Source organism: Cupressus sempervirens, chromosome 5, assembly GCF_028749045.1.
Source record: "Cupressus sempervirens isolate cs-2001-9-10 chromosome 5, ASM2874904v1, whole genome shotgun sequence".
Taxonomy (NCBI): Eukaryota; Viridiplantae; Streptophyta; class Pinopsida; order Cupressales; family Cupressaceae; genus Cupressus; species Cupressus sempervirens.
Genome location: NC_143122.1, coordinates 986,975,906 through 987,003,204, shown reverse-complemented (window position 1 = coordinate 987,003,204; position 27,299 = coordinate 986,975,906). Strand labels below are relative to the sequence as shown.

Genomic DNA, 27,299 nt, shown 5'->3' with positions numbered 1-27,299 from the left:
TGTTCGTATTGGTAATTTTAATGTTAAGACATATATAGGCCATAAGCGGGAAGTCTGTGAATTAAAGAGTATGTTAGCCTCTAACATTAGAAATTAGTATCTTTATTGGATGGAAAAACATTATGATGTAGTCATAGCCTTAGCATGGTTCCCCTTGCAACATAATCTTTTGGTATTTCATGCAGGTCTTGTAGACCAATCAATTCAGTTTTGGACTTTAGATCTTTCACGAGTTCTCTAAACATAGAAGTGAAGGGAATTTCAAGTGAGGAGTAAAGCAACATTCTTCTTGTCAAACAACTAGTTGGACATTCAACTAGTGCATATGTTTTTGTAAAGTGAGAATTTATCTTCTATTACTAAGTTTGGATTTCATATACTCTGGACATGCTCAATGCAAGTTTTAACTATTTGGTTATATTTATGTATCTTTTTTTTCTTAAAATTTTGTACATTATAGAACCAATGGGAGTGCATATGTAGTTTTAATGTTGGGTGTTTATAAACACCACCTATGTTGAGGAAGTGCATTACTCTCGATGCTTTTTGTTCTTAAACTATTTATATTTTGATTTTCCCTTCTCCAATATTAAGTTAAAGTTCTCACTGCATTCATATTGATTGCTAGACTATTTTCAAAAATTCAGTACTACAAGGAGGGTTGTTTGAGAGACAATTTTTTAGATGAGTTTATAATGAATTGCCTTCATTTGAGATGAAATCAAATTTTGCGAATCATCTCCAATACGTCTATAAATGAGTGTCTTAATATATTGTCTTACATAATTGTCTCTGTAAGACAAAAATATTTCTCTTCCATATTGTCTTATAGAGACAATATGTAAAGACAAGATATTAAGACACTCACTTAAAGACATGTTTGAGGCGATATGCAACTTTTTTTTCGTCTTGGATAAAGACAATTTATTAAAAATTTGTCTCTAAATTTGTCTTTAATGCCCCCCCTTTGTAGTAGTGTGATTCTCCAACTTAATCAAATCCTTCATGATGTCGGCCCTCACAACAGGATTGGATTTGGATCTAAAAATGGGATGAAACCTTTGAAGAATTTGAGAGGCTCCATCTTCATTGAATTGCTCATAATCACCCACGGATTCCCATAATAAGCATCTCAGAAATTTGAGGATGAAAGAAGCATCCCGAGCCATCATCCAACTGAGAACCTCGCTGTTGTAAGGTAATTCCTTATCATAGCAACATCTTATCTCACCTTCCATACTTATAATTCTTTCCACCACTTGGTTGAAGCTGCACGCCTTGACTATTGAGAACATGTGTCTCAACTTTGCAATCTTCTTTTGGAAAATTCCAGAATTTGTTTGTGGAAGTTTTCCACTTGTTTATACATTGGAAATTGGTTAATGAGCTGTCAAAAATGAGTCTTGTCCATAATAGAATATAGCTAGGTCATTTTTAGAGCCTTGATGACTCATTTTGTGACTTTTATGGGGATCTAGACTAAGAGACAAAATTGTGGACGGGATTACTATTTTAACTTGGTTGTTTTTCCATATTTGAAATGTAAAGGTCAAAAATGGGTAACATGTGTCACGATAGTTTTGCCCATGGTTTTTTAAAACCATAAGTCGTTTCCAAGTAAAATCACTATAAAAGGAGGGCTTGGGAAGGTGTTTGTGTAATTGAGTTCAGTTTGCAAGAGTAGTGCTAGAAGGAGTCTCTCCAAGTTCGAGTTGTGGTGATGCACTCTTGTAAGAACTTGCATTGCAAGTGTATTGCAATCATCTTGGTTTGATAATACATTGTGCGAGTTTTGGAGGGTGGGGTTTTTCTCTTGGAAGGGTTTCCCCATGGTAATCGTTGTGTTACATGTTCTTTGTTATTTTGATTGTGTTATTATGCATTTCTTGAGATCTCTGCAATAGATAGTCGAATTTGCATAATCGTCCTCTCAAAGATTAATGTAGGAAGTGATTCCATGCACCTTTTCTTCCTTACAAGTGGTATCAGAGCCTAGCCAATTTTGGTTCTATTTGTTGGGTATAGGGTTTTTTGAGCTAATCAAGGTTTGAGTGGGAGCTTGTGCAAAGTATTTCATTTCTATGTTGTAGAATTGAAAAGATTTCAAACATGTCAAGGAGAATTGATGTTGAAAATTTTTCTGGCACAAACTTTGAGATGTGGAAGCTAAAGATGGAAGATCTATTGATTGATCAGGATCTATGGGATGCGATTGATGAGAATAAGTTGAGGCCCACAGATCTGACATTAGCCGAACAATATGATGTGATCGACAAAAAAGCTAAAGGTCTCATCAGATTGTGTCTTGTAGACTCAATTCTGATTAATGTGACCCATGAAGAACCTACTACGAAGAAGCTTTGGAAAACACTAAGTGAGATCTATCAAGCGAAATCACTTGTGAATAAGATTTTCTTGAGGAAGAAGTTGTATTCCTTGAGAATCGAAGAAGGTGGACAAATTTATGAGCATCTAGAAAGGTTTAATATGTTGGTGACCCAGTTGACCTCAGTAGGGGTGTCAATAGATGAAGAAGAAAGGTGTCAAATCTTGCTATGTTCATTGCAAGAGTCATGGGATAGTCTTGTAATGGCTATAGGGAGCACTTCAGTTGTCTTGGAGATGGAGGACATTATTGGTTCTCTACTTTTTGAAGAGATGAAAAGGAAGGTTTCTCGAAATGACAAAGAGGCTTTGAGTATTCACAGAAGACCAAAAGAAAGAGGCAATTAGAAAAAGAAACATTGCCATTCTAAGTCCAAAAATAAAGGGAGATCAAAATCTTCTAGTAAGTCCAAGGAAATCTATTGGAATTGTGGCAAACCTGGACACTTTTGAAAGGATTGCAAAGAGGAGAAGAAAAAGAAGAAGAAGAAGAAGCAAGATTCTGATTCTGAGTCTAAGAAGGAAGATGGAGATGCTTTCATCATAGCCTTGGCCACTCATGCAGGTGAAAATGCATAGTTAATAGACTCAGGTGTATCTTTCCACATGACTCCTAATAGAAACTGGTTTAGTAAGTATGAAAATTTTGATGGTGGTAAGGTGTATTTGGGTGATAATTTAGTACTTGATATTGTTGGTCATGGAAATATTCGTGTAAGATTTTCTGATGGTAAAATTAGAAGATTTGATGGTGTCTTGCATATCCCTAGACTAGCAAGGAATTTGTTATCTGTTAGTAAGCTAATAGATGTGAGTGTGCATGTACAATTTTCTGAAGCAGGTGTAAAAATGGCGAGAGGTCCTATGGTAATAGCAAGAGGAAGTAGATTGGGTACATTGTACCAGCTTGATGCATGCACAATTGAGTGCAATAGTACTTCTGATAAGATTGTAAGAAGGACTACTTAGTTGGAGAAGATGAAGATTTCTCTTCCAATAGATGGTCATGGTTTTTGGGTACCCAAGGGTGCTCTGTCTATCGAATCAAAGTTTCCTGTAGAGAGGACCATGTTATGGCACTAGAGACTTGGCCACATAGGTGAGAAGGGCCTACGGATCTTGAAAAATAAGAACCTTGTTGATGGGTTAAATGACTGCAATCTTGAATTTGATTTTTGTGAGCATTGTATATATGATAAACAAAACCACATTCAGTTTTACTCGAGTTCTCATAAGTCTTCATTTATTTTGGATCTAATCCATTCAAATGTATTTGGTCCAGTTGATGTTCCTTCTATTGGTAGATTAGTTTATTATGTTTCTTTCATTGATGATTTCAGTAAAGAACGTGGATTTATTTCCTTAGGAGTAAAGCTGAAGTTCTCAGTTGTTTCAAAGAATTTAAAGCAACGATTGAATTGTAGACTGGAAAGAAAATAAATTTTTTTAGAACTGATAATGGTGGTGAATTATGCTCCAATTATTTTGACACATTTTGTAAAGATTGTGGTATTAAAAGAGAGAAGACAACTTCGTATTCTCCACAATAGAATGGAGTTGCAGAAAGAATGAATGGGACCTTGATGGAGAAGGCTAGGAGTATGCTAAGTGGTGCTGGACTAGAACAAAATTTTTGGGCTAAAGCTGTAGCCACTGCCTACTACCTAATAAACAGGTCTCCTACATAAGCTCTTGTTGATAAGATGCCAATGGAAGCGTGGTCAGACCATAGGCCTTCACTTAGACATCTAAGAGTATTTGGTTGTGAGGCATATGCTCATGTGCGAAAGGAGAAGCGAGCAAAATTGAACAACAAAGTTGTCAAATGTATCTTTATCAGATATAGTTATGGTGTGAAAGGATACAAACTTTGGGATCCTATTGCACAAAAGGTATTTTATTCCAAAAGTGTTATTTTTAGAGAAACGAAGCCTTCTTTTGTTACAGTGCAACCAAAATAGATTGAAGAAAAGAAAGATGTGATTCAACTTCTTGCTACACTTGAGAAATTTGAATCAAGGCCCTTAGAAAGATGAGGTGTTGAAGAGAGCTCTACAAGTTCTGAATCATCAGAGGAAGAGGGAGAAACTAATCATGAACTTGAACCAGATCTTGTTCGAAGATCTACTAGACAAAGGAAACCACTTTAAAGGTATGGGTATTCTCTTGATGATTAGAGGTGCATATTTGCATTGAATGCTAACATTGATGAACCAAGATTTTTACAAGAGGCTCTTGGTATGAATGATTCAGAGCTCTGTAAAATAGCCATGGATGAAGAAATGGCAGCTCTTAAGAGGAATCAAACATGGGACCTTGTACCATTACCTGAAGGATGAAAGCCTATTGGTTGTAAATGGGTGTTCAAAAGGAAGGTGGGTTCAGATGGAACCATTGAGAAGTATAAAGCGTGTTTGGTTGCAAAAGGTTACTCTCAAGTTGAGGGGGTAGGTTATGCTGAGATTTTTTTTCTAGTAGCCAAAATGACATCCATTAGATTTTTTCTTTTAGTTGTAGTAGCTTATGATCTAAAGATCGAGCAAATGAATGTGAAAATTGCTTTCCTTCATGGAGATTTGGAGGAAGAAATTTACATGTCATAGCCAGAGCACTATGTGGTGAAAGCTAAAAGTCATTTGGTCTGTAAATTGAAGAAATCCTTGTATGGTTTAAAATAGAGTCCTAGGATGTGGTACCAGAAGTTTGATACATATGTGTTGAGTTTGGGATTTGTGTGATCTAAATCCGATCATTGTATATATTTCAAATATGATGGTGATGGTTTCCTAGTTATTGCCTTGTATGTTAATGACATGTTGTTTATTGGCAAAGGAAAAAGTTTGATTGCAGAGTTAAAATCTCAACTCTCGATAAAGTTTGAAATGAAAGATCTTGGTGCAACTAGGCACATTCTGGGAATGGAGATTATAAGAGATAGACAGAACAAAAAGCTTTGGCTAGGCTAGAGTAAGTATGTTGGTACTATTTTGAAAAGGTTTAATATGTAGGATTCATGACCATTGAGTGTTCCTGTTACTATTGGAACAAAGCTTTCTAGCTCACAGTGTCCTACATCCCCATTGGAGATGGAAGAGATGAGTCATGTACCATATTAGAGTGCTATTGGAAGTTTGATGTATCCTATGGTGTGTGTAATACCCCAAAATTGGCTCATTTCCATGATACTAATTCTAGTCTATTTCTAATCAATCTTAAGTCCTATGTCACTAGGCAAATTCTTATTCTACTACTCGCTATTTGACTTAATTATCAGATGCAGAAAACCCTAATCTGCATTCATCATGCTTCTTATTTAATTCCTATAGTATTTACTCATATTAGTCGCATTAAACCTATTGATTAATATTTAATTTAATTATTAAGTATTTATACTTTAATTAAATTAAATTATATCCTAAGACTAATGTACTATGGAATTAAATTTATTTAATTTAATAATATGCCTATTTTAATTAATTAAAATAAATTATTTAATTAAATAGAGAACTTACTTCTAATTAATTAAACAAAGTTATTTAATTAAATGGGAAATCATTCCTAATTAATTAAATGAAGTTATTTAATTAAATCAGAAAAGTGCCTCTAATTATTTAAATAGAATTATTTAATTAAATGAAAAAGTTAATTATGAGAGCATATCTCATTTTATTAAATTAAATATCTCTCCAAAAGCTCTCTTCAGTTCAAAAAGAAAATTCTTAGTTCACTGCTGATCAAATTAGAAGTGACCTAGATCACTTACTCTCGCACTAAAGTTTATCTGAGTTGACTAACTCTTACACTCAGATTTGAGCCAGTTAACTCCCTTTGATTTGGGAATCTTCCTTTATGACTGAACTTCATCTTCAATCCTGACCATTGATCTGAATTGATCTCAACCGTTGATGGATTCCAGGAGAGTCTATTTAAGAGACCCTCATTTCGTCATTACAGAGGTTGAATTTTTAGGCTATCGAATCGTTGCTGCATTTTATACTTATTTTAGCTCACATATTCTCATTTTATTTACATTCTTAGCTTAATTTCATTTAGCTCTTAATATGCATACATTTAATATAGTTTCTTTCACAAGTTCTTAAATTAGTTGCATAATAATTATAGCTTACTTTGCACATTCATTTAGATTAACTGCATTCAAATCCTTTGTTCTTAGAGGGTCTAGTTGCCTATGCCTTGAATCTGAGGACACTCAATAGGAAAAATCCCTTTAGATAGAAGGCAACAAGTTGCCTTGCTAGCTGATTTTCAAATGAACAATCCAATGTTCATTCCGAGATGAATCTACAAACAAAGATCATGTTGAAGTGTGTGTGGTAGCATAGCTCGCATTTTCACGTATACATTTATGGCGCGCCCACCGTGGGGCCCGAGAAAGTCAATTTCTCAGGGCTTCTCTGCATCTTTTTAGTCAAATTTTAACTTTAAGTTCTTTATCTGTATGATTCTATACAGAATCGAGAATCTTTGCGCAAGACTGTACATTTTTGTGCAAGGATTCTGAATCTTCGAGCGAAGATTCTCTGCACTCAGGCGAGAAAGTGCCTGAGTGCGTAAAATTTTGCGCTGCACTTGTTTCTTCATGCGGGCCATAGACAATTTTGCACGAGACAAAAATAACTTCATGCGGACTATCATGAATTTCACACGAGACTCTGTTAACAGAGGCTATTTTTTGCATTGATTTTCATTTTTTCTAGTTTTTCTGCTAACTGCTCACTATTTCTGGTTTTTTTGTGTTTTCTAATTTTTTGGAACAACATAATAGTAGTTTGTAGGACAATTGGAAAAGCATGATAAAGTTGCTAAAAATAGGTAAAACATCTACTAAGCCCGTTGCGAGGATTACCAGGTAATTCTCTTTGACTGATAACACTTCATTTGGACCTAAAATGAACATCTCTCATGTCAAGCTTGTGTGTGTTTCCTTTCATGTTCTCATTTTACAACACATGCATAATTTGATATTAGGCTATGATCTCCATTAGTTGTCATCTAGCAAGCTTAGTTACTAGTGATAGATCTAATTAGCTATCTTAGGTTATTGGACTCGCTAATTCGCCGGCCCCTCGTTCCACCATGTGGTTGCAAGATCAGCACCATGTTACAGGGGAGGGGTCTATAGGAAAGAAGTGTTAAATGCTCCACTAGGCAACCCTTTTGTGCTTTCTATAACTCACTAGTTTCTGAGTTGTGGAATCGTGTTGGCTTGTGTGAGGGGTTAAATGTTCCACATCTTTAGATTCACCTTGCATTAGTTAAAGCGTTAAGTGTACCACCTTGTTCTCTTTGATTTCTTTTGGATAGATTTGCTTTCAAGAATTAACATCTATACACACATAGTAATTAGGCCCCATGAAAACTATTCATGGATCTTAAGAGTGTGGATTCCTAGTGAAACTCCTCTCTACAATAGATTCCTTTTAGGTGGGGAGGATACTTTGACCATCTTGTAGATAGATGAATCTTCAACTTGTTGATTGAGGCATCCTTTCTCTGGAGAGGTTGATAGATCACTGGGAGTTGATATCATAGATCTTTAAGAGATACTCTTAGTTTAATGTGTCGGATTAATCTATCTACTTTGATTGGGCTAAAAGTGAAAAAGTGTCAAAACCTTGAATCTAGAAGCTAAGTCCCCTTGTGGTACACTATTGTGAGTCGGTCACCTTTAGAGAGGGTTAACCGTAGTAGACAATCCCTCTACAAGGAAAATTGCATTGATGGAACCTTGAGCAGTAATAGAGATTTTTGACGTGGTAGTGACAACCGTTATATAAATGTCCTTGTGGAAGAAATCTCCATGGGTGTGGTTCATTGTGGGTTGTTAGATCTCCCCAGCAGCTCTTGAAGATTAAGTTCTCGAACTGTGTTGAAACCTCGGTGCGCTAGGATTAGAGGTCACCCCTATGAGTCATAAAAGTTGCAGAGTCAAACCATTACTAAAAACCTTAGAGAGGCCAACTTTTATTTTCTAGGGATGTATGCATGATTGCAAAACTCTTTGAAAACATACACAAATAGCTCTCCTAGGGATTAGCACAAACTAAGTCACTTGATTGTTCATGTACAAGATTGTTTTTGTCCTTGCTCATTATTTTCAGACATGCCTAATATCACCTTCTTACTGTTCTACGTGCCTATTTATCTGCTTGCTTACTAAAATGATCAAATTTAAAGTCCAAAAACTTTGTCAAAATTAGTTGTTGTGAAACTATTTTTCCTTCTCACGCGAAATCATTTGGGTCTCGTGCGAAATCATCTGATACTCGCATGAAGTCATTTTATCCTCGCGCGAAATTAAACTATTGTTGTGCATCTTCATGCGAAGTCATTTTTTCCTTGTGCAAAATTAAAAATTGTCATTGACCTTCGCGCGAGCCACAAACTTCTTCGTGCAGCCTATAAAATTTCTTCGCATGGCCTATAAACTTTCTCACGTGAGACTTTGTGTCAACATTACCAATTCGGGTCTGTTTTACCTATCTGCAGCCTACACACCATCTTTTTTTGCATCCTTTTATCGTTCTCTATCTACAAATAGTCCTGAAATAGTGACACTTTGCTTAGCTGAAGACTTGTGTCTTGTACTTTGACTGGTCTCATCTCTTAAGTTACCTTTTGTCTTTGTTTCTTAATGCTTGTCACACTTTGTGTCACATTCGTCATAATATTTGGCTATTCTAGCCTTTAAATCAGATTGCTTATGCCTTAGTGTACAGTATTCTTTCTATTATCTTGTCCTTTTTGAGACTCAGTCTTAGTGTAGTCCTTGTCCAGGTTCTAGGTTCTTGTCCTTGTCTATGACTTTCGCAACTAGAAGCAGCAACGTGTTTTATCCTCTTAGACTTAGACGTAGTCGTGCCAGGGGTTGTAATCATGGTAGGGGTTTCTTACCTTTTGTTACATAGTCTGTATCTAGTTCGGCTAGTGAGGCATCTTCAGGATCTCCCTCACCTGCTAGGTCATCTCGAGTTCAGCGAACATTTTCCATAAACTTGCAACAAGTTAGGAATCCTTTGTACCAAGAGGATAATGAGATAGGTAGAGGTCCTACATTACCAAACATGGTGTCTAATTCCTTTTCCAGAGGACCTTTTGACACACAACACACTAAAACTAAACACATTCCTATAATGACTAATCGTGAACATGAACATGGTAGTCATAGTCAACATCAAGAACCACCTAGGAATGACGAAGAGAAAGAAAAAGACCATGACACCGATGAGGAATAGGAAGAGGTGGAAATACTCCCTGAACACATAGAAAAATGTCCAAGAGACAAAAAATTTCAAAAGGTCATGGAAATCCTACTCAACGAAGAGAAACAAAGGTACTTTCTCAAACTTGCCCAACAAGGAGCTAAACTGCCTTCTCATTTCAATGTGGAAACCATTATCATGCCTGAAGAAGAAACTGAGACTTCCAAACTCCAAAAACAACTGAAAATTATGCAAGTCCAATCGGCTTAGATGATGCATGAGAAAGAGAAACCCACAAAGACATACACATTGGATGCCCTTTGTCCATTTCCATTTGAAAAAAGCATAAACATGTCATCTTTTCGATGAGGTGTAGAATTACCCAAATATGACAAGTACTTTGGTACTACTGATCCCCAAGATCTCTTGTGGGAATTTGGTGCTTTATCTATGGAGTTCATGCATGATCAAACCTACCTCTCACATTTACCTCCTGGTATCAAGACATTTGATGAAATTGCCAATCTCTTTGTTCAACAATATTCTCATAACATACAACACCTTGTCAATATTCGTGATCTATGCAACCTTAAGCAGAAAACTAGAGAGGCTTTTCTTACATTCCTCCAATAGTGGAGACAACTGTACTCTAAGTATTCTCGCAAAATTCAGAAACGGAGGAGCTTGACATTTTCACTGATAACCTCCTACCTGATTTCGGGTATAGAGTCCAACTACAAGGTCCACGTACCTTTGAAGACATGATTACACAGGCTATCTGTATCGAAGAATTTATGGTCAAGAAAGGTGAACTCACTCTTCAGAGAGACATAAAACAAGGTTTCACTTCCAACAGGGATAAAACCAAACATGTCAACAAGAACCAAGAAATTGTACATGATGGAGTTGTTGGCATATCTTATTGGAAAGAATGCTTCTAAGATGGGGCGTTGAATCAAAAGTATTAGCTTTTGACCTATTTTTATTTCCTTAGTAACATATCCTTGAAATGAACATGCATACATATAAACATTAAGCAATCATGAGAAACAAATATGCATCACCACATAACACTTGAGATTTTGGTAACCCAGAAACCCTTCAAGAATAAGAAGGTAAAATTGGGGTGGGGATGATACCCACAAAATCACTGCAGTAATATTGTTCAACCACTTCTGATGGTCTGCCCTGTTATAGGTTTTACACTATTTCAATAGTGACCTGGTTAAAGGATTTCAAACACTTTACATGAAGCGTTACCCTGTTAAAGGATTTAATCACCTATTTAAAGGATCTACAAAATAGTTGCTAAGCTAACCTATCACCATAGGGTTTTCATTCTAATACAATTGCTAGAGAGTATTGGGTACAATAAACTTGATAGCTTACAATCCTTTGATTGCTGAATACAGGCACTTGATTTGCTTTCTCTGATCTTGATCCGCTAAAATCTGATACTCTTCACTCTGAAATAGTTTTTCTTACACACCCTCATCCATCCACCTCATAAATTCAATGTGATTTCGTCTTCCTTATAAAGTCATTCAAAGACTTAGGGTTAGGTATGGATCTACGATCTATATTGAATCTCTGTTTTCTACTCATTACTTGCACTTTTTCTATTGGTTTCATGTAGATTTCATAGGAAACACAAAAGATTTGATCTTATCAATTAATCCTTTAAGATTCATCATATGTCGGCCATAAAAATGGTTTACATCTGAGTTTGTGAAGTTACAAACTCATATGTTGATTCTGAATTACTCAGCACTTGCTGATTTCTGATGCTTGACACTTATAACAATCTGGCTTACTCGGCTCCTATATATGCTCAACATCATTTATGACTCGACACCTAAATATTGCTCGATACCTGTAGTCACTCAACACTTGATCTTCACTTGGCACCTGAAGGCTACTTGGCACCTAAAGATCACATGGCACCTAATGGATTTCCTGACTTGGCACACACAGTGGCTCGGCATACACAGTGTACTCTGCTCCAATGTAGAAAGTAATTAAGTGTGTTGGCACTCAAGTATCAAAAACCATTCTAAGACTAACAATCTCCCCCTTTGACATGAGTGACAAAAACACTTAACTGACCTTATGAGTACATTCATTAATCTGCTTAGAATATACAAAGTGTAACTTACAATATATATACCTCAAAAAATTTGTAACTCCCCCTGAGTTGATTGTGCCATTTTCTGCGCTATCTTGGTAACCAAAATTTTGTGCTCTGTCTATCATGCTCTCCCTTATTCTCTTATCTCCCCCATACATCTTATAATATCTCCCCCTTTTTGAAACTGATGTCAAAGGGTCCTAAATAGTAATGCCATGCTTGGCCAAAAATGTCTTGTTTACCTCAAGAAGTATTTGGAGAGCTGCATCCCAGTTATTTAAGGCAATATCTAATGACCTTTTTTGGATTGCAAGCTCTGCTACTAGATCAACAAGTCCTTCATGTGTAGAAATATGGGGATCCTTCTTCAGGACTATTTCTGCATACACTTGCTCATTGTGCAATACTTCTAAGTGATGAGTGATGGAGGCTTGAATTTACATCAACTTTTCTTTGATAGTGGCCTCTTCTACTAATAATGCAACTAATTCCCTCTGAGTGTGTAGTGTTTGAGAAAATTGCTTTTCACTATGTGTAGGATCTGAGGGTAGTTGGATGCTGGAGAGTTTTAATTTACTCTCAAAGTTCAAAATTTTCTGATTTGTTTCTTGTGTGAACTTGGAAAAATCACACAATTTGCTATAAAGGGAAAATATGTTCCCTAGTACACTCTTTACATTTTCCAATTTCTTAGCTAGGCCAACTTATCCCAAAATTATTTTATTAGCTATTTTCTAGTTGACTTTGCATTGAAACTTCTTTTCTAACCATTTTATTAGTTTTACATTAGTATCATGGTCTTCATTATTCACTTGGTCAACTATATCAGATAGTTGCTCAAGTATTGGCTTGTTTGCATCTGGAGGTTGAAGATTGAAAGCATCTATGAATATATCTTTTATCTCATTCATTGCCTGCATGTATTTGTAGTCTTTTCTCATTGCCTCTTGCCTCCTTCTCTTATCCAATGTACTCTTTATTTCATTCATCTTCTCCTCATTTAGAGTGCTTGAATCATAATAGGTTATTTTGATTTCTTCATCAAGCTCAGGAATACGATAATGAATGGTCCTAGCTACCCTAGTAGAACTTGAACTTGGTGTACTAACATGTGAGGTCATTGTTTCAGTACTCAACTTATGTTTGGGTTTGGTGGGAGTTCCTATTTTTAGTAATTCAACCAAAGTTTGTATTCTAGACTCCTCTTTATCTTGAGTTTCTTCTTTATCCTTTTCTTCTTGCTTGGCTTCTTCTTCTTGTATCACTACTACTGCAGGTATACTCGCTATCTGAACTATTATCCCTGTGACTACGTCTGTTGTGGCACTTGGCTCCTGATGAGCTTCTATGCCTATTCTTGGTGGAGATGGAGGTGAAAGAAATGTAAGCCCAGTAGTTTGAATGATTTGAGATGGTTCTTGTGGTGACACCTTGGTTTCTTTGAGTTTATCTACTAACTTTTGGAGATCATCCACACTAACCAATATGGGACTTCTACACAATTGTGCTTCTAGAGTTGTTTGGTCAACGATCTTAGTGAGATCCTCTACAGTTAATGGATTGATGTTTTGACATGAGGTGTCAACAACATCCTTAATCTTTATGATTTCTACAGGTGTGGTAGGTGAGTGAGGAGGGCTAGGAGGTGAAAGTTGTGTGTCTTGCACACCTTCCTGTTCATCAGTACCTTTGTCTTCATCTTTTCCTTCCTCCTCTCTTTCTTTCTTATTTTCCTCATCTTCAACCTTTTTCTCTTCTTCTGTCTTCTCTTCTCTCCTCTTCCTTCTTTCCTCAAGTTTAGTAGCAGTTTCTTCTTTATATTGCTCTTTAAGGACATCTTCAGTTGTTTTGTACAAGTTTTTCCAAATTCTTGTAGTCCTTTGTACAACTTCTTCAATTTTGTTTTGTAAGATGGAGAATGCCCTATATTTAGGTGTAAACCTTTTACTATGCCTTTTGACTGCTTAAGTTACTTGTTCCTTTATTAGATCAGGCAGTAGATTTGCTAGGGTTGATTCCCTCATCTCTTTCTCCATCATTAAACAGAAATGCCATCTGTCTTCTATAGTTTTAGACAATTCTTTTGGTAATTGTCCATCTAGTTCAAGAGGTGTATACTTGAACTATTCCATTAATGCATAGACTATTTCTTCTATTCTATTTTGTTCCTCTTTACTGAATTTATTGAAATTAATCTTTTCCATTTCACTTAAATCTCCATTTCTAATTTTCTCACATAATATATCAACTGAAGATTTAGGAGGATGACTTACCCTTTCAGTCTAATATTCTTCATCAGTATCAAGTTGGGCCACATATCTTTTCCTTTTCTTTGGCTCTTCTTGTGCCTTTATGTTCTTCTTCTTTGTGGCTTCCTCTTTAGCCTTTTGGGTAGAGGCCCTTGTTGTAGCTCTGGTTGTTGGCTTCTTATGTGTTTGCACGACAACTTTCTTTGGTGAGGGCTGAGAAGCAGGAGGTGTCTTTGTTTTCCTTTTGATGACTCTGCCTCTGATGGGTGCTTCCTTGGTTTCTACTTCCTCGACACTCTCATCTTTGTCTTCAAGTGGCTCTTGTTCTGGCTCACCTTCTTCTTCTCCTACAATAATCTCTTCTGCTTTTCCTGCTACACTTGATTCTTCAACACCAAATTTCTTCTTTATTTTCTTTACCAGCTTGTCCTTCTTTTTTACTGCTATTTCTATCTTGAGTTCTGTAACAACTCTTGATTTGACAGTTTCATATGTTCCAAATGCCTTGGCAGATTTGTCCATTTCTTCTGCAAGTAATGATGTGATGGCTGTAGAAGCTTGGTCAACATCAAGCTCATATCCCAATGGTCTAATCCATCTTGTTCTTGGAAGGACTACTTGAATGTAAGTATAATCAATATCAACAAGAAAACATATGTCATTTATATGCTTTTCTACCAATGAGACTGGTATTCTCATTCTTTTCTTCATTGCATTTTTGAAATCCTCAAAATAGATAGACATTTGATCATCAATGCTATCTCCCATTTGTGCGATAAAATAATTAATTTGATCAACAATGGTTTTATTCTGACTCCAGTTGACTTTTCCAAATGAAGGGAATTCTTTCATTACATAGAAGAACATACAAACTAGTACTGAACCAAATTTACACTGTGCTCCCTTGAATTTTCTAATTGCTCCAAGATTTTCATTGATCTGTTGCAACAGGAGCTCTAGAAGATCATAGGTGTGATCTCTCTTTACAAGCTTAAATGCCACATTCACTGCTATGCAGGGTACATTGTTTAACCTGCTAGATTGATAAAACTTATGTGATATGATCCTCACAGCAAAGTTTAGAAGTGGATCAGTTATGGTGTCTATAGTCATGCCTCTATTGTTCCATTTTGCACCTATGTTCTTCTCAATTGTTTCCTTCTTTTCACTTCTCAATTTCTTTGGCTGATCTAGGGTTGGAAAACTTCTAACCCTATGAACCATCTTCTTGGTAAACTTGACCGGTCCTTGTTCTAACCATAATACTCCATCATGGATTCTGCTAAATATTATGCGTATCCACTTGATTTTGAATACGACTAGAAAAGCTAGAGCTTTGGTTAAACCCTTCTTCTTTATGACAAAAAACTCATTTTTTAGAATACCATTTTCACAGAGTTTGTCATAGGCCTTAAAGATTTCCAAATCTCCTATGGCTCCTATTTTACAATTATAGAACTTTCGTACATCCTGAACCATAACAACTTTTTCAGGGATGGAAAATAGGGCACCAGCAAAACATTTTTGTATGCAACCTCTGGTATAGGTCTAAACTCAAGTTGCTTAACTTCGTTGCTGACAAGTTGAATCTCATGGCTTATTTTCCCTTGGGTCATTTTTGAACTAGACGCCATTTATATCCAAACTAGGGTTTTAATGATTAAAGTAAACTTCTCAAGCTGTAAAACTTGGCACCTGAAGGAAATACTTGGATAAGTGCTTAGATCGCTTGGGTAGATGTTGAATCGTTGCAAAAAACTAGTTGAAAGCTTGAAAATCGCTCAGTCGTGCTCTTGGTAATCGCTCTGCGTTTGAATGGTTCAAGAATGAATCAATTTTCACCTTTATTTGACTCAAAAACCTTTTTCATTTAATTCATTTTTGTACTTACACCTATCACTCAGCTTCTAAATGTTTTACAACTCGACATCCACTCAGCAGCTACACTTACTCAACATCTACTTACTTTGTTAATAACTCAGCATCCAAAGACAACTCGGCATTAGTGTTCAAGTTTAGTCTTAATATCTTATCTTATGCTTATTTCTTCTTTTCAGTACTTCTTTGTCTTGGGACTGATGTATGATATAACTTTGTATATCAGTCCCATATATCTCTCTTATTCTTAGTTTGTTGAAGTGTGATCACTTGACCCATTAGGTGAAGTGATCCCTTTGCTTGATGTACTACACTCATCTTTCTTCTTCCAAGTCTTATTCATTTGTCCTCTTATTTTCTCGATGTCAATCTTTTCTTTTCCTTTGTTGACTTTAGTATTTGGTGCTTTGGACCTTGTAGGACAGTTTTTGCTGGTATGACCAATTTTCAAGCAACTAAAACATGTGGTTTGGCTCAACCATCTTTTATAGTTCCCCTTGAAATGTGTTCTTATGCAATTCTGGGGTATATGTCCATATTCCTGACAATAGTGACAATTGTACTTGGTATTATAATCCCAATGGTAGTGATTTTCATTCCCTTTTGCTGGTTGATTTGTTGTCCACACAGGCTTTGATCTGCATTCAAATGCCCTATGTCCTTATTTCTTGCAATTATGACAATGTCCATCAAATCTTTGTGTTCTTGGGATTTTGGATCTGCAATCTTGTGTCATATGTCCTTGCATGTTGCACTTGTGACACTAACTCTTGTTTTTCTATATGTTTGGCTAATTGATTCTTCTACTCCTGCAAATATTAGCAGTATGTCCCTTTTTATTACAGTAATGACAAGTGGGTTTAGAATCCTTACCTTTGTCACTTCTTTTCTCAACACTCTTTGATGATTCACCAACTTCAGTGCTATTGTATCCAAGTCCATATGTATCATGGGTTGATCTTGGGGATTTTAGCAATAGTTCAAAGTATTTTATGGCTTCGCCTAACTTGTTGAGATTTTTTGCTATCTCTTTTTCTCTGTTCAATTCATTTTGCAATTGTTCATTCTGCATCCTTAGAGTAGAGATCTCAATATCTTTTATATTAAGTTCATAATGAAGGTTCATCATTTGAGCAAGTGTATCCATCTGCATATTTGAGATCCTTGTAAATTCAGTACATTTTTCTTCCAGTCTGTTTGCAAGATTTCTTTTGTCATCTTCCATCATGATTCTATCCTCAACTACTCTTTTCTTTTGTTCAGTGATTTCACATAACATTATGGCCTGTGATTCATGTTCTATCTTGAGAGATATTATCTCATTTGCTTGAGCTTTGTTTTTCTCCATCAGTTCTGCTATTGTTGCATCAAATTCTTTAGTTTCTCCATTGGCAAATACTTGTGTGGTATCAATCTCCTTCTAGTGTATATCATTTTTAGCTATTGCTATCTCCTTTCTTCGTTTCAAAGATTTTCTTAATTCCACTCTAGCTTCCTTTACTTTTTGTAGAGTGAGATTCACATCTATCACCTGGTTCTCAATGATTTTTCCAAATTTGAAAACTTTCATCTTTAGATCTTTTCCTCTGAGCTGTTAGGCTCCTTCTTGAGAGAACTAAGCTCTGATACCAATTGTTGGAATATCTTATTGGAAAGAATGCTTCTGAGAGGGGGGGGGGGGGGGGGGGGGGGGTGAATCAGAAGTATTAGTTTTTGACCTATTTTTATTTCCTTAGTAACATATCCTTGAAATGAACATGCATACATATAAACATTAAGCAATCATGAGAAACAAATATGCATCACCACATAACACTTGAGATTTTGGTAACCCAGAAACCCTCCAAGAATAAGAAGGTAAAACTGGGGTGGGGATGATTCCCACAAAATCACTGCAATAATATTGTTCAACCACTTCTGATGGTCTACCCTGTTAAAGGCTTTACACTGTTTCAATAGTGACCTGGTTAAAGGATTTCAAACACTTTACATGAAGTGTTACCCTGTTAAAAGATTTAATCACCTATTTAAAGGATCTACAAAATAGCTGCTAAGCTAACCTATCACCATAGGGTTTTCATTCTAATACAATTGCTAGAGAGTATTAGGTACAATAAACCTGATAGCTTACAATCCTTTGATTGCTGAATACAGGCACTTGATTTGCTTTCTCTGATCTTGATCCTCTGAAATCTGATACTCTTCACTTTGAAATAGTTTTTCTTACACACCCTTGTCCATCCACCTCATAAATTCAATGTGATTTTGTCTTCCTTATAAAGACATTCAAAGACTTAGGGTTAGGTATGGATCTATGATCTATATTGAATCTATGTTTCCCGCTCATTGCTTGCACTTTTTCTATTGGTTGCATGTAGATTTCATAGGAAATACAAAAGATTTGATCTTATCAATTAATCCTTTGAGATTGATCATATGTCGGCCATAAAAACGGTTTACATCTAAGTTTGTGAAGTTACAAACTCATATGTTGATTCTGAGTTACTCGACACTTGTTGATTCTTGATGCTCAGCACTAGCTTACTCAGCTTCTGTATATGCTCGGCATAGTTTATGACTCGGCACCTGAATATTGCTCGGTACTTGGATCATGCTCGATTCTTGTAGTCACTCAGCACTTGATCTTCACTTGGCACCTCAAGGCTACTCGGCACCTGAAGATCACTTAGCACTAAATGGATTTCCTAACTCAGCACACACTATGGCTTGGCATACACAGTGTACTCTACTCTAGTGTACCATTCTAAGACTAACAGGAGTTATTGACAATGTCACACCCAAACCAGCTAAGGTTGCATTTAATATCACAGATGGCCTCAAAGTAGCCAAAAATGCTAAGAAACCTCCCCTTGACAATAAGACATCTGGGAACAAATTGAGAAACTCCTGGACAACATGCCCAAAACGAGAATACATGCCTTTGGGAGAACCCCTGGATGTGGTTTACAAAAAATTGCTACAACACAAGCTTATTTCACCAATGGATAACCCTTGTCCCTATGATCCACAACCATGTCCACCATGGTGGAATGAGACCTCATTCTGTGAGTATCACCAAAACAAGGGACACAAAACAAGCAACTGTATAAACTTGTGACATAAAATCCAAGACATGATTGATGCTAGTGATCTTGTGGTAGATGGACATAACAAAAACTCTGATCACAAAGTGTTCAAAGAACCCTTCCTAGCTTATGAAAAAGGAGAGACTTCAAAACCAGAACCCTACAACAAGGTCAACGATACATATTCAAATGATGACAATGTCATTCACATGGTTGAACCTATGGGTTTTGAATACTGCAATGTTATTACCATTAAGCGCAAACAAGATAATGACAAACCCAAGACACCATTCGTCTTGAGGTGCCCTACTTCCAATGCAATGAATAATACGCCCTCGCAACACTATGCTAATGTTGTCACTTGTTCTCACGCCAAGTTGGTGCTCAAAGGCCCTGCACCTCCTATTTCAAATCCTGAACAAGACAAAGACAAAGCCCTTACTGGTTCATCCAGTAAAGGTGCAAAACCCACAACGAACTTGACCACAACTAGTTATAGTGTTCTCGATCAGTTGAAACAAACTAACACTCAGATTTCTATCTTTGAGCTGCCTAAAATCTCGCCTGCTCACAGGCAGATTCTGGACAAAGCCCTCACTGAGGCAAATGTTCCTCAAGATCTTGACCTTGAGCGATTTCAATCCATGGTAGGTCACCTAACCTCACCTTATCTTATGACCTTCTCTGAGGAGGACAATAACTCGTTGAGTCACCCACACAATCAACCTCTACACATCGAGGTTATGATTCATCAGACACGTGTTCGTTAGGTACTTATTGATAATGACGCTGGCCTAAATATTATCTCTGCTGCTCTTCTTAGACAATTGAATTATTTTGAGGACTCTATCGATCCTCAACATAATATCACTATCAAAGCATATGATGAAGTGGAACGAAAGTCTCTAGGTCTTGTGGTTTTACCAATTCGCGTCAGTCCTGTCGAAGGGATGTCACCTGTCAAGTGCTTGACATTCCCTTGGCTTACAACATTTTGTTAGGATAGTCATGGATACATGAGATGCACATTGTACCATCCACATACCACCAATGCATCAAGTTCCCATTTCATGGCTCTGAAGTTACTATTCTTGCTACTACTAGCTATACCTGCAATATGCTCAAAGCTGCTGAAAATTTTGTCCCTGTTAACTGTGAGTCCACTAATTATCATGACAATAAGCTGAAACAAATTGAATGATGATTCAAACTAAAAGAAACTAGCATGGGAGAGTATCACATTGAACCAGTGTTTTCATTGACATCTCTCCCAGAGTCTCCTTGACATTACAGGAGACCCTCAGAGGCAAAGAAGTCATTCATGTTGACACCTCAAACAAAGTATAATGGCACTTTTGTCAAGGCTATGGTTCCCTTAGAAGATGAAAGTGAAAACAGAGCCATTGCTGCATGGCTTTATAGAGAAGAGGCTCCAGTGGACCTATCAGAACAAGCTCGAGAAATTACTACTAAGAAATATGGGCCTGGTCTTAGGCTTATGAAGCATTTTCGCTACAAGGGAACTGGCCCTATTGGGTGCAATAATAATGGCTTAATCGATCCTATCAAAGAAAGAACTCAAAGCAACAGTGATACAACTGGCCTAGGGTTTAAGAAGGTCCATTTCCATTTGGGATCAAATAAATTCGTATCTAAACTTGAGAATTCATCTGAAAATGAGTCACAATCTGAGTCAGATACTCGAGAGGAATAATTTGATGATGAGGATTCCTATCCTCATCCTATCCCTCCTGATCTCACTAAATTCTTTGCTGAGCCCGATGACTTTGTGCCATGTGTTAGCACTATGGATGATACTAGTGATTCTTCTAAGGACAATACTGAGAAACCCAAATGCCATTCAGAAAAGGGAGAATCTAGTCAGTCATGCCGTATTGAGTATTTGTGTAAGAATCCAGAGGATAAAAGCAAGTATGTCCCTATCACTGTTGGGGAGTTCTATAATCTCTCACCATGTAGCATTGATTCTCATGAATATGAATTTGATTCTCTTTCAGAAGAAACTACTGATAAAGACATTGACCAAGTGCATGTCTATGCAAATCAACTCGAAGTGGGTAAAACATCTAGTGTTAGGTCACATGGGTCTGATCCAACTATTGTCCTAGAGTCGTCAATTACTAACGTTCATACTTCGAGGCATTTGAACACACCTATGGATGAAGTCGTCGTAGGTCTCAAATTACTGGTCCACGCATTTAATGACTATACTACGAACATAATTGAACCAGCCACTACTCTCTCTCTCACACATCTTGAGCTTATAGACTAGAACCCTAATGCATCTAACAAAGTCCCCACGTTCCAGAATGACTATGCTCTCGCCTATTACCTTAATACTATCGAACCTATAATGTCTTCCACCAATGAGCAGAGCATCAACATGATTGAGGCTGACCTCAAATATCTCAGTCACACAATTAAAAAGAAAAAATGCAAGAGGTCTGATGGTCAACACCACATTGTGGTAGTGTCAGATCCCAAAAAAGTGAAAACAAAAGACGTATCCAAGGGTGAAAACCTCTCTGAGGCACCCACGGATGAGATATTTGATGTCCTTCCCAATCACTTCCAGGAGAGATCATCAGTGTTAATAGAGCTGATGTAGCCAATTAATCTGGGCACAGAAGAACATCCTCATATGATACATCTGGCATAATCACTGTCACCTGAAGAGAAGGAACAATTCATTACCTTTTTCAAAGAAAAGAAAATAAATCTTGCGTGGACATATTTCAACATGCTAGGATTGGATCTTAATCTTATAATGCATCATTTGTCCATAGCACCAAGCATCAAACCAGTTAAATAGAAGCTTCGAAAAATGCACCCTCATGTTGCATTGCTCGTCAAAGCAGAATTGGAGAAACTTTTAAAAGTTGGTTTCATCCGTGCAATTGATTATGCTGAATGGATATCCAATATTGTTCCTATTTCCAAGCACAATAAATCTATCAGGGTTTGTATAGACTTTCGTGATCTTAACTTGGCATGTCCTAAAGATGACTTTCCATTCCCTAACATTGATATGATCGTGGACACAACAGCTGGCTATGAGATGTACTCACTTATGGATGGTTTTTCTAGATACAATCAGATAAAAATTGCACCAGAAGATCAGGATAAAATAGCTTTCACATGTGCATGGGGAACCTTTTGTTGGAATGTGATACCATTTGGCTTAAAGAATGCTGGTGCTACATATCAGCGGGCTGTTACTATAATTTTCCATGACATGATGCATAGAACCATGGAGGACTACATTGATGATACCTTGGTAAAAAGTGCCAAATGCAATACTCATCTGCAAGATTTAGGTCCCATCCTAGATCATATGGAAAAGTTTAGTCTTCGGCTCAATCCTAAGAAATGTGCATTTGGTGTCACATCAGGAAAGTTGCTAGGATACATCGTCTTTGAAAAAGGAATTGAAGTAGACCCAATGAAAGTACAAGCAATAATGAACATGCCACCACCTTGGAACATCAGTCAGATGAGAGGACTACAGGGAAACCTTCAATCTATTCGTAGGTTTATTTCACAATTGGCGGATAGATCACAAACCTTCACAAAGACCTTACATAAGGGTGTGAAATTCAATTGGAGCCAGGATTGTGAGCAAAGCTTAAAACAAATCAAACAATATCTTGTCAATCCTCCAATCCTTATGCTTCCTATTCATGGGAAACCTTTGCTTTTATATATTTCAGCCATTGAAACATCTTTGGGGATCTTGTTGGCTCAAGAAGATAAAGACAACAAGGAAAGAGGTATTTACTACTTGAGCTGAACACTGGTCTCTTATGAGAAGAACTATAGCATTATTGAGAAAGCTTGCTTGGCAGTTGTCTTTGCTTCCTAGAAGTTGAGACACTACATGCTTGCCCACACTACATGGCTCGTGGCTAAAATAGATCCACTAAAGTACTTAGTCAGTAAGGCAACTCTCACAAGAAGATTGGCTAAATGGGTTATGATACTTTGTGAGTTTGACATTCAATACGTTGAATGCAAGGCTATAAAGAGATAGGCAATTTCAGATCAGCTAGTTGATGCACCCATACAAAGTCTTCTCCCAATAAACATTGATTTCCCAAATGAGTCAATTCTGACACTCACGCACCATACATGGGTTATGTTCTTCGATGGGTCCTTCACACAACAAGGATCAGGTGCTAGATTACTTTTTATTACACCACAGAGATACTCATTGCCCAAAGCATACAAGATTTTGTTTCCTTGTATGAATAACATTGCTGAATATGAGGCTTTGATCAATGGCATGAAAATTGTAGCTAAATGAAGAGTGGATCAGTTAGACATCTTTGGTGATTCTCAACTTGTTATCAACCAAGTTAATGATGTGTATCAAACAAAGGATGAGAAACTAATTCCTTATAAGTGCATGGTTGATGACTTAAAGAAGTATTTTGCACACATCACCTTCCAGCAAGTTCCACGAGTAGATAATAAAGCGGTTGATGCCATGGCCACTCTGGCCTCCCTGCTACAAATGCCTAAAAATGATCTCTGACATGAGTTCTTGGTGGAAGCGTTACACTACCCAGCCTATGACACCCCTAATTCTAGGATGATCTGTTCTATTTTAGGATAAGAATCATCTCGCTACCATCACATTTATTCCTACCTTCGTAATCAAACCATTTCAGAAGGTTTGACCCAGAATGAGAAATGTTACCTAATCTGTAATGCTTCACATTATGTCATTATTGTTGACGATCTGTATAGGAGAGGTCTCGACGGAACACTCCTTAGGTGTTTAGAATCTGAAGAGTCCAAACGCACACTAATTGACGTTCACAAGGGCATTTGCGGATCTCATTCTAATGGCTTGAGGCTAGCTCACAAACTCCTTCATGTTGGTTACTATTGGCCGAAAATGGAGCAAGAAGCTATCAAGTATGCTAGGTCCTGTAAGTAGTGTCAGCTACACGGGAATCTCATCCACTCTCCATCCAGAGAGCTAAGTCCCTCTACTACAACATGGCCATTTCAACAATGGGCCTTTGACTTGGTGAGGTAGATCCACCCAACTTCCTCTAATGGACATAAGTTCATCATCACAGCTACAGATTATTTCATGAAGTGGGTAGAGGTAGTACCTCTCATAGTTGCTGATGGAAAAATTGTAACACTTTTCATCACAAACTATATCATCTGCAGATATGGTGTACTGTCCTCAATCATTACTAACAATGGAGGACAATTCAAGAATAAAGACCTCAAGGAACTATGCAAGAAATTCAAAATCACACAACATTGGTCTTCCATTTATTACCCCTAGGGTAATGGCCAGGCTGAGGCATCCAATAAGGCGATCCTCAAAATTCTTCATCGCATAGTTTGCAAATCAAGGAGAGACTGGCATCTCTAGATCAATCCTGCCCTGTGGGCATATAGGAAAAGCATTAGAACTCCAATAGCCACAACTCCCTTTGCATTGGTGTATGGGTCAGATGTTGTGCTTCCAATCAAGGTTGAGATTCCTACTTTGAGAATCTCTATGAAAGGCCTTATCACTGATGATGACTACAGGATAGCTCGGCTTCAAGAGCTTGTGTTATTCGATGAACGATGACAAGTGGCATGTGATCATCTATGAGCATATCAACAAAGAATGGCACGAAGCTACAATCGGAGGGTCAGGCCACATGACTTCCAGTTGGGTGATCTCGTCCTGAGACAAAACTCCAAGAATCAACAATAGCGAATACAAAAGGAAAGTTTGAACCAAACTAGCTCAGTCCATACATCATTATTGTAGTATATGGATCTAGCACCTATTAGCTTTCCACAACCGAAGGAGAAGTGCTTAAAGAGCCTGTCAAAACTCTCCACCTAAAGCAGTTTTATAGTTGATTTAATCTTAGCAAGCTCTCTGTACATATCTATATGTCCTGGAAAAAAAATCATAAAAATCAGAAAATTTCCTAAAAAAAATTGTTACCCTAGTGAAAACCTAGCAATAGGCGCCTTGGTAACACCAAAAAAATTGAAAAATCTCAAAAATACAAAAAAAATCAAAAAGAGAAAAATACAAAAAAATTGAAAACCAAAAAAAAGGTGCCATTGGTGAAAACCTGGAAACAGGCATCATGGTAGCAAAAAAAGAAAAATCCTATCAAGAAGGTGAAAATCTGGTAAACGGGCACCTCTTGTTCCCAATGCTCCATCTTGCAGCGCATCTTCTGGCTATTTTGTACAGTTTCTTTCATGCTTTCACTATCCTGCTTTCCTGCTTTCTGCTCATGTATCCATGGATTGAGTCTTCTCATAACTCGGGGGCATCCCCCCTTAGTGTAACTCTTTTGAGATTCTCCTCATAGAATCTCCTTTGCGACAATCACCAGTGGTCCTCACTATATTTGCCCATTGTCGCCAGTGTCACTCTTTTCGAGATTCTCCTCATAGAATCTCTATGCAACAGTCACCAGTGGTCCTCACTGTGTCTGCCTACTATCGCCAGTGTCACTCTTTTCGAGATTCTCCTCATAGAATCTCTTCCACAACAGTCACCAGTTGCTTTAGCTCTGTCTGCCTATTGTTGCTTAGGTCATGTCTCTAGATTCCTTTATGGAAGATCTCTCTTGTGTCAGTCACCAGTCATCCTGGCTGTGTCTATCTACTATCGCTCAGTCCTTCTTAGGTTCTTCATCGTGGAGATTCCTCTTTGACCTCAGTCACTAGTCATTTTGACTGTGTCTGCCTACTATTGTCACCCTACTAAAGAGATTTCTTTCAAACATGTTCTTGACACTGACACTTGACATCAATCCTAAAACTTTGAACTCAAAATGATATACTTGTTTGGATATCTTGAGTATTTTCTTTGTTTTCTTTGTTTTGCTTTATCATATCTCCTCGAGCAACTCAATGATGTCATCTTCAACTAGTGAAGCAATGACTGGCAGCATGATCTTTTCTTTTTTTTCTGTCTGCGGTTTAGTTCCAATACGTTGATACATTCTTATAAAAGGGGTGTCCACTATAAGAGCCTCCATCTCGTATTGGATGGTTGTGTGTACCTCGATTCCTTTAATACGAATATGTCAATACCATTGGTTCTTCTCTTTGCTTGTTTGAATGAACTCTTCATGCTATAGTAAATACTAATACTCATCCTACTAAGTGAATGTACGGATCACTGCGAGTATATCTAGCACACTTCTATCTCAGGTTACAAACGCAAGGGTCATTGTAGATAGAATAAATACTAAATACTTAGCATAAGAGGGATCTCCTATGCATTTGGTGTGTCTATCATGCAAGCAACATTCAGGTCATCCTAGCGTTTATGCTCTGATGCTTATATTAACTTGCTACATTAGAAGGGACAAATGTTTTGGTCATTCTGGCTTCTTGTGCCTCGAACGCTTACATTTAATCCTGACAAACCAATAACGTATGTTATATTCATATTTCCATGATTGCAATGTCAGTGGGAATTGTATGAGCTACGCGCTTTGTTCTATATCCAGTGATGATAAATTGTCAAGGCTCGGTAACCAGACCTAGGGTTGCATTTAACATAGTCTTGCATTACACCCTTGACTTGCATAACCACACAATTCGATGGTCATTCTGTTCCTACCCTTTGTGATAAAGGATTGGGGGTATCTCCATATGTCAGGTTTCTTCATAGCTGCACAAGCGTTTGGTTGGTCAATTTGCGGTCCTCAATGGGATACCTGTCACTGTCAAGCAAAAACATGCAACACTATGCAAGATGTTAGTATATACATATGCATTCTATCCAAGTACAACATACATCTCATGTACATCAAAGTAAAACCAAAATAGACAATGACATGTACATAGGAATACTAGGCTCAAGATCTCTAGACAATGATACGGGTGCTACTTGAGCACAATCAATCAAAACTGATACATGTGGTGCTAGCACACCAATCAATACATAGCTAGAGATCAAAATTAGAGATCACACATAGAGCATCTAACTCTATACCGCACCCTCGCCTTTAGGAGGAGTAGGAGCAGCAGGTGGCGGCAGTGGTGGCATATCTGGTCTGACAAGAGGTCATGCACCTCCAAACTCTCATACATACTAAGAAAAGTGTTGCACCTGGAGTGTCTCATCTGGCACTACACTGGTATATGCAGCATAGTAGTAGGCGGCCTAAGCGGACTTGAAGCGGATCTCATACTATGCCAACTCCAATCTCTGCTCTGCAGTCTCGACGCGCTCCCTCTGTCAATCTGTCTCCTGCTGTCTCTCCACCAGTTGAGAGTCACGGACGGCTACCTATATCTGTAACTCTCCCAACTATTGGGAGGCCTACCAAATCTG

General features: G+C 37.4%; 1 protein-coding gene across 1 annotated transcript in view; it reads right to left on the bottom strand.

The window, feature by feature from the left end:
- The window catches only part of LOC149559236 (UPF0481 protein At3g47200-like), a 57,376-nt gene extending 30,365 nt beyond the window's left edge, over window positions 1-27,011 (bottom strand). The window contains exon 1 of the mRNA XM_089831308.1: window positions 26,958-27,011. Coding sequence (XP_089687434.1) covers window positions 26,958-27,011 — 54 coding nt within the window. The remainder of the gene's footprint in view (window positions 1-26,957) is intronic.
- Window positions 27,012-27,299: the final 288 nt, after the last annotated feature.